Source organism: Cottoperca gobio, chromosome 5 (assembly GCF_900634415.1).
Source record: "Cottoperca gobio chromosome 5, fCotGob3.1, whole genome shotgun sequence".
NCBI classification, from domain to species: Eukaryota; Metazoa; Chordata; class Actinopteri; order Perciformes; family Bovichtidae; genus Cottoperca; species Cottoperca gobio.
Window position 1 is genome coordinate 5,679,801 of NC_041359.1, and position 8,754 is coordinate 5,688,554.

The window sequence follows — 8,754 nt, forward strand, 5'->3', positions numbered from 1 at the left end:
CTCTGGAGCCTGATCTAATTTAGTCCAGATGAATAATGAGAGAAGGATGTTCAGGCAGATACTAAAACCCAGTAACACCACTGCAGCAGTCAAATGGTTCCAACTAGCAAATGTGCAGGTGTAGGTTCAAGGTGGGGAGTAAGTAGTTACAGGCAACGCCGTTATGTAATTAAATTACATAATTCATGTAATGCAATCAGTAACAAAAACATATGTAATTAAAATTACAGTTACTAATCAAAATGTTGGTGTATACAAAGGGGTTGGATATGGATATATTCTTTACTGTAGAAAGCTAATCATTATGTTGAATATAACTTTCATGATGTTGCTTTGTTCCAATCTTTATTCAAGTTATTTTAATAAATGTTTGACAGTGTTGAGTACTGTTACACTGCCATTTCAGCTTTATTGACCCGTTTAAAACTTATGTTAGAAAAGTACTCAAAAGGTAATTAAATGTAATATGTTTCATTGCTTTGATGAAGTAATTAAAATAGTTACATTACTTATTACATTTTTAACAGGGTAACTAGTAATCTGTAACCTATTACTTTTCAAAAGTAGCCTTCCCAACACTGGACATGTTATGGGGCTCCTATGGTGTAACAGTGTTGATGGTTAAAAGTGGCAACAATAACTTAATGTCCTACTTGTGAAAACATTATAGTTATGTGTGGGTATTAGACAAGAGGTGATTAAGTTAAATAATGGGTTTGGTGCAGTTACGTTTACGAGAAATATCTAGCCCGATGGTTAACAGCTGAGATTTAGATTGCAGAAGCTTTAAAAACTGACATCGTGCTTGCTTGAGTGCTTAAATCCCCAAAGAACAACTGTCTTGTTGGAGCTTGCAAAGTACTTTCACAAAAGTGCCCAAAAACAGGCAACAATAAGCTTGAGACTGAAGATAGTTTAATGAGATGATGCCTCACTCAAATTTTATTAAAGAAAAACATGCCCATTTCCTGGTCTGCACAAGTGGGGATCACCCTTACCTGGTTTTCAGATAAGAGATGCTTACTTAGCAGTCGGTGCAGCTCTGGACTGTATACATTGAGGAAGAAGTAATAAGTAAAATGAGCGAGAATAGTGCAATTCCCAGACTCATTCAAAAAATGTCTATCCCCATGATAAGTCTATACCGGGGGCTGGTCCTCTGAAGAAACTGCTCCAGGTGAGCTTTTCTTTCAGGGGAAGAAAGAGACGTTTGGGTCGCAGGTGTACTTTGGGCTTCAAGTGTTGCAGCATTGCTGGAATATAAAATGATTTACTTTAAATTAAAACACAAAATAATACATATTTGGGGGTTGGATATAATAATAAATTCTAAACATGTAGAGGACCTTATGACATTGTCTCAAGAGCTGGAGCTGGCTGTAGAGACTGTAGACCCCTGGCCAAGACACATGACTATAGGAGCCATTTAACACTGAAAGAAAGACTGGAGGTAAAGCTCAATATTAAAATAAAATCAAGGATAATGGTGAGAAAATTATGCTTTAACTATCTAACCAGATTCAAATACATTTTCCAAGAAAGGCCAGCCCAAGATAGCACACCATTATAAAAAATCAGGAGACAATTACATTACATTCCAGTTAATTTAGCTCACACTTTTTTCCAAAGCGACTTACAATAAGTGCAACATTAAAGCATGTTACAAACAAACAATGGACAACAGATATATAATAACATATCCAGTTTAGTAATAGAAATCGTCTTTCTTTTTCTTTTTTTATCAGTAAATAACCTGTGGTAGCCTAAATGTGTAAAAGTAACCTACATTTCAAAGCCACAGCTGCAAACAACATTTAAAAAGAAAAGTTGAATATCCCTGCCCTACATCATCACTTCCTTATGCTGATCTTTTCTAGAGTGGCAGTTTAATATGTTTGTCCATATTTCTGTATGACCAGTTATACCGTGTAGTTACATGATGGGGACTGGTGGGAGATTTGTGATTCAGGCCAGATACCCAAAAAACAGACAGAGTGAGGTCTCTCTCTCGTTCCTGCTCTATGCAAAGGACCAACTGCGACGTTTCTGCCCAGTGACGCAGAGACGTCACCAGTCGGTAGGCGGAAAAGCGGTAGAGTGTCTCGGTATCTACAGATAAAGGCGAACCGGGTGATTTTATTAAGGAGATTCATACAGGAGATATTAAAAAGGTTAGCTTCGTACCGGCTGAAATGGCGGTTCCTGCGGGTCAGACAGATTCGCAGATGGACAGAGGCGCCCTGAGCGGCGGCCAGACAGTTTCCCCTGAAAACAACATTGACATCGACGAGAAAGAGTTGGAAAATATCACAAAGAAAGACCAAGAAGACGAGACGACTACGCTGCCTCTGCACTCACCTTGGACGTTTTGGCTGGACAGGTAATATGTCTCCACTCTTCCGTGTTGTCTGTGAGTTTATAGCCCGGGACCAGCAAGAATGATGCAGGGAAATATTAGTCAAGGCCACAGCTTTCCGCAGGCCTCCAGGAGCAAATGTAGCGGGAGAGTGTTACATGACCTTCTTCTATTTACATTACCGTTAGAAAGTTAGCATTTTCACCGCGATGTTGTTATCAAGGTAATGACTCAAACGCAGCACGGTGGACATGTGTACCTTGTCATTTTTTGGTATTCAAACATGCAATTTACGTGACTTTTGCTCTGTTTCCCAGCAGGGGAGTCCGACAGGGTTCATGGTTTAAAAGGTAGCACAGTAAAAAGATACAGGCTTCACCTTTTCTAATACCCAAATATGTAAGTTGGGGTAGTAATGCGAGACTGTAATACACTGTAGCGTTACCATGGGCAATATCTTATCACTTTCTTTTCTCTTTCAAAATAAGAGTGCTTGGTGCAAAATGTCTGTTTACTGTTTTACCTTTTGGCCTCGGAGCAAATGTTTCCAAAGTGTAGATGACACATATTAGTCATCTTTCATGTGTTTACTCAACGTGTTGACTTAAAAAGGAGTGAAATATTAATGAATAAACAACTGAAACCTTCAAAGGACTGAAGAGTCCTCACTACAGGCCCCATTAACGTATTAGTAGATCTGCTGAAAGTTAATCCGCAACAATTTTGACATCAAAAACATTACAGTTATTTTATCAAGTAAATGTAAAGTATTATCTGGTTCTAGTCTCTCAAGATTGACGATTTGCTGCTGTTCTGTGTTTTCTATGATTTTAAACTGAATATATTTAGCTTTTGGACTATTGGTCTGACACATTTCAAGGTGTCACATTGGGCTCTCAGAACGTGTGATTGGCATGTTTTTCTAGTTTATTTCTTGTATAGAATTTGTTGTTGTTTTAATTATCGCAGTATGCACCAACAAATCTATGTAGGCATGAAAAAAGCTCCATGAAGATGATGTGATTATTTATTTATTCACATAATTCAAATAATATTAAACCTCTGTTCTGTTCTAAAGCTGGTCCAACCTCATTAAGATGGATACACTGATCGAAACAAAACATGAACCCTGACCATGTTTTTGTGTGTGTGAGCAGCGCATTCATCTTGTTTCTCTCCTTGTTTCATCAGTGTATCATTATTGTTGGCTAAAACAGTTTTCACTTTTTCTTATAGGTCATTACCGGGCACGACGGCTGCAGAATGCGAATCCAATCTGAAGAAGATCTACACCGTGCAAAGTGTTCAGGTGAGATTTGGCAGTCAGTGTAAAGAACGTCATCATCTTAAGAGCAAAGAGATCAAGTGCATCATGACTTGCCAAGGAGTCAAATTTGCTTGAGAAAAGATCTGCCTTGCTGCAAGGAAACTAGCCGTCGATTTGCACTTCAAGCTACAGTAGTAGGGAAAATAAAAACATTTTATCCTGAAACATAAACATGTAGTGCACTGTTTATTAACACCATGTTACTTACCAGTACATCAGCTTTTTCTAGATAAATCAAAACTGTCTCAAACTATTTTTACCTGCAAATGTGTAAAGTTCCTGTTGATTAACATATCGTCTTGTGGCTTGCGAGACAGTAGCTTCGGATCCGTGCGTTTACTATACACTGTGTGACGCAGTGCAGCCATCACTGCCTTTTGATGTGATGCTCTGATGGCTTGTATGTTGTTTAGGGGAAGTCAGTCAGTGCATTGTTTTCAGCATGTAAACTGGAGGGAAATTAAGCATACGGTTTCACCAAATTCCATAAAACAGAATTGAAACCTACTATCTGTTAATTTGTTTACATTCACAAAACTTAACACTATTTACAATGGTTTTTAATTTTTGTTTACATCACAACTTTTTGTTAACATAGAAGTGAAACAGGCTTGTAGTTTCAGTTTGAATAAGCTGAGACGCACAACGTCCAGTAAGTCAAACTCTTTGATTCGATGCCACGATTCTCCAAATCCTAGGTTCGATTTGAATTTTCATTTAAAGATCACAATTCATTTAGATTTTTTTCTAGCACTGACGGCTATGCCATTGTTAGACTAGAGTCTTGGTTTGCAAAGATCAACAAATCTTCGTTTTTATGCCCTGACTGTCATTTACATTTTCTAATAATTTTTTATTAAGATAGGCAACATGGTATCAAGTCTGATGTAATGTTTTGGGAATGTACCACACTAAGGCCATATGGTCAAATAAAACGTTTTAAAAACTGTGAAGCACAAACACGAAAAGAAGAGCCACTAGATGGCAGAAGGGTACTTCAAAAACAGCTTGAGTTTCCTCACCTGCAAAAAGTCACCAGTTCCTGAACTGTAGCGTTTCTGACTTTGTTGGTTGTTTATTTAAATCACGACGAATGCAAAATGTTGCATCACGGTGACATCACGAAGAAGGAACATTTTTTCAGTTCTGTTGTTTCTCCATCATCTCTGACTCCGGCAGTGGCCGTGGGGGCTCAAAGTGCAGCTGCAGGCTACCAATAAGCTACGCCGTGTTGTCTTTGAAGTAATGTTGTTTTTTCTTCGGATGCGCGCAAGTAGACGTGGGTGGAAAAAAACAAATACTGGGAGAATTGCTGATCCTGCTTTGATTTGGAAGGTCAAAATCATGACACTCCTTACTCTGATTATATGTTCATTGTAATGATTTGGACATTAAAGCTAACATTTAAAGCTTTTAACATTTGGCTTTTATTGGCATTGGCAGTATAATAATAGTATCCAGCTACTGTGTCACTGAAAGCAGTAACTTTGACTGAGCTTTAGGAAAGGAAAGCAACTCCTTTCAACATGTCTTTCTGTCTGCAGATGTTCTGGAGCGTATACAACAACATCCCTCCAGCCACAGCCCTGCCTTTGAGATGTAGCTATCACTTAATGCGTGGAGAGCGGAGGCCACTGTGGTGAGTCTATTATAGTTGTTGTAAATATTATGATTATATTCCTTAACAGCAGCATGAATAGAGGGCAAATGCTAACTGTAGCTCACGCAGTAACCGCCATCTAATGTAATAACTTAAAATGTAATACAAAAGTTCCTCCTGTTGGACATAGAAAAGGGATAACGTCCTCATTCCAACACAACACCCACTCAAATGTAAAGGGATGTCAAATATATTTAAAGTATGCCATTAAAGCTTGAATTATTATATTTTGGAATCGTTACGTTGTTGTTATTTTTATTATAAGACCATCAGTTAGACATGTTGCATGATAATTAGTAATGCTTAGAGTTGCATTAACAGGTTTTATATTTGACTTTTTTGGCATTGTGATAACTTTTCACATTTTCCAACATCTATATCTGTCTCTTTAATTCATTAAAAGTGAAATGTGTATTAATGTAAAACTGGTGAAAAAAATATTTTATACCAACAGGGAAGAAGAAAGCAACGCAAAAGGAGGAGTGTGGAAGATGAAAATACCAAAAGAAAGCACTGTAGGTGTTGTGCTTTGTTGAGATACATTTGACATAATATTATAAAAACCTGAATTATGAATGACCTCCTCTGTGTTCTTCTTGCTTCAGTCTGCAGTTTGGAAAGAGTTGTTACTTGCTACTATTGGGGAGCAGTTTGCAGATTACTGTGCCTCAGGTAAGCTTCTATAAGTCTATACTTGATATTTTATGTTTTCAGAATGAAAAGAAATGTGCTTTTACACAACATAGCAATTGCATTGATGATTATTTATTTACCATCTGTTTCGCCTCCTTTTTATTTTCCAGACGACGAGGTTGTTGGTGTCAGTGTTAGCATTCGGGATCGGGAAGATGTTGTACAGGTCTGGAATAGCGACGCATCTCTTGCTAATGAAGCAAATATCTTGGGAAAAGTCTATGAGCTCCTCCCGTACATACCCTTTAAAGCTGTTTTTTATAAGTGTAAGTATGCAAATGTTTCTCACTTCATTTTTAGATTTATAAATGGAAATGAGCTTAAACTTTCCAGATAAATTGTCAGAAACTATCACGAGTCAAGACTGTAGAAAAGAAATGTATCTGTACACTGGATAGAATTTTAGACATGGTTCCATCCAGAGTATGCCAGACGCTGATTTAAGGACTGTCCATGGCCTTACACTGATCAGGACTTTATTGACGTTGCAGATAAATGTCCCATATGCCTTCATACCTGCACCACAGAGCACATTCACATACACTACATGTTAAATACTTGCTCCCAAAATTATAATGAGCTACAACGTAAAGTAACTATGTTAAACTGGTACACAAGCAGAGCAGGTGTTTGTACATTGATTATACTAGTTCTTAAACTATCTGGGGATGGGTGTACTACGATAGCCCTGAGAGGAAAGGGAGACTAAATAAATTCTGGTGAAAGGTGAAGAAAAAGGATTATCTTTCAGTTTATTATTCCTATTTTCAACTGTGAAACAGGTGGAGGAAAAGTTTTTGCAGTTTTTTGTGTTGTTGTTTCGCCTCTCAGGGCTTCCATAGGTAATCTTTTTTATATTCAAATCAAAAAGTCATTCTGTAGTGACGGTCCAAATGATGTTTGTATGCCTAACAGAAGCGTGTATACTCACCATGAATCACTTTGAATGTTTCAGCCCACATGGAACATCATGCCTTTGAAGGAGGACGCTCAAGACATTAAATGATTGTATTGCACTTTTTTATTTGAACCTGAACGCTGTTCCTGCCTTTGCGTAAAGGCCCTGTCCAAAACCTAATCAAGGATGTTATTTTGCATTCAACAAGAAAATAGTTGTCACTATATTTTTATAACTTTCAAAGACTGATGCCTTGTTTAATTTTGATGTGGGTTCTAAAGCGCTGAACTCTTCAGAGAATGTATATCCAGCATAAATCTCATCCTGAGTTTGTTAGTTCATGTTGGTTTTGACTTCCTCCTGTACTGAACTGCACTGTCATGGTCCTGTTCTCTGTACGGCCTATGGACCTCACAATTTATTCCTGGTATAGAGGTAGCAGCTACATAATTGGTGTGTTTTAACTGTTTAAAATATCTCAATTCATATCATGTTTTAGTCGGTGCCAAAGCACTTTTTACAAACATTTAAGAAGTTTGTGTCCCCACTTGGTTTCTTGAAACTTTTATTAACTGTACATCACATTTAAATCAGGGTAACGCTTGGAAATATTGCACATGACGACCTATTCCAATCACAGTGTCCCTCAGTTATAAAGCCATCACAGGGAATCAGAAGATATCCCAGTGCAGATATGGCCTGAAGAAACTCTGCTTTGGTTAAAGAGCAAAACCCAACCTGAAAGGTGCCTCTTTGAATGTTCTCAGCTACGCCACATTTGACATTTCTTTCAATACACGTGTTGAAAGTAGACCCTCTGCTCTGTTGAATGGAGACACGGATTGTTTAGTGTATTACCCTGAAGAGAAACTGCACATTTCTTGCTCGGATAGTGGTGCTCGTCTGTACTTGCTGAGAAAAAGGCAGCATTGTTTGCTTAAGTTACATAAGGTCATGCTATCCCCATATTTAGCATGATGTGTAGATACAATATGTTGAATTCTATGTTTAAGAAAAAGTCAAATATGACGGATACTAGCGAGTTTCAATAGCAATTGAGTCAATGCATTCTGCTGCTTCAAAGGAAAAGCACACTTTAAACCAGAACACTGACCTCGTCTATTTGATCATCTTTATTATGATTAAGAGCGTCACCAATAATAGAGGAAAAACATATTTTTCTATTAGCTCCCTTTACAAATCTGGGACAGTATTTTTGAGACTCCATCTCCCAGATAGAGTTCCCTTCATTAACACAGTTGTACTATTGCAGTGCAGGCTACAGTAAACTGAATGCTTCTGCTGTTATTGTGTCACCACTTTTACTGTATAGTTCCACCCTGGACTGGTTTATATGTTAGTTATAATTGGACAATATTTCCTTTGAAAACATGATTTTTGCAGTGACATGAACAAAGTAAATAAAATGGAAATGAAAATTATTATGTTATTGTGTTTTTTCTTTCACAGTACAAACAGATATGAAAGGACAGTGTTGCCATCACATGTGGAATGTGGCTCAATATGTCATAAACACCTGAAATTACAGCTGATTGCACAGGTGCAGCCACGGAGAACAAAACGGAGATCTTTGAGATTGTAAAACTCTTTTAAATGGAAGGTTCAGAAAATGTCTTAAAAAGTCACATTTTTAATCATGAAAGGTTTTTACATTTTGAGATGATGCCTATCTCATGTTAAGTCACATCGACCAGCATGATTTCACGTTAAATATGAACAAATTCAATCAGTTCTATGATGTCTATGATGTCGACTGAGTCCAGTTTTCCTTCATTTTGTCGTAGCCTACTGTGTTTAGT

General features: G+C 37.5%; 1 protein-coding gene across 1 annotated transcript; it reads left to right on the top strand.

The window, feature by feature from the left end:
- Positions 1-2,047: 2,047 nt before the first annotated feature.
- Positions 2,048-8,376, top strand: eif4e3 (eukaryotic translation initiation factor 4E family member 3). Its single transcript, XM_029432768.1, has 7 exons — positions 2,048-2,380; positions 3,593-3,665; positions 5,228-5,322; positions 5,798-5,858; positions 5,949-6,015; positions 6,147-6,302; positions 6,992-8,376. The coding sequence occupies exons 1-7, from the start codon at positions 2,193-2,195 to the stop codon at positions 7,036-7,038; spliced, it is 687 nt and encodes a 228-aa protein (XP_029288628.1). The 5' UTR covers positions 2,048-2,192; the 3' UTR covers positions 7,039-8,376.
- Positions 8,377-8,754: the final 378 nt, after the last annotated feature.

Coding starts and splice junctions, on each gene's coding strand:
- eif4e3 (XM_029432768.1), top strand. CDS start 2,193: ATGGCGGTTCCTGCGGGTCAGACAGATTCGCAGATGGACAGAGGCGCC. Junction 3,666..5,227: donor ACACCGTGCAAAGTGTTCAG/GTGAGATTTGGC, acceptor TTCTGTCTGCAG/ATGTTCTGGAGCGTATACAA. Junction 6,016..6,146: donor TGCAGATTACTGTGCCTCAG/GTAAGCTTCTAT, acceptor TTTATTTTCCAG/ACGACGAGGTTGTTGGTGTC.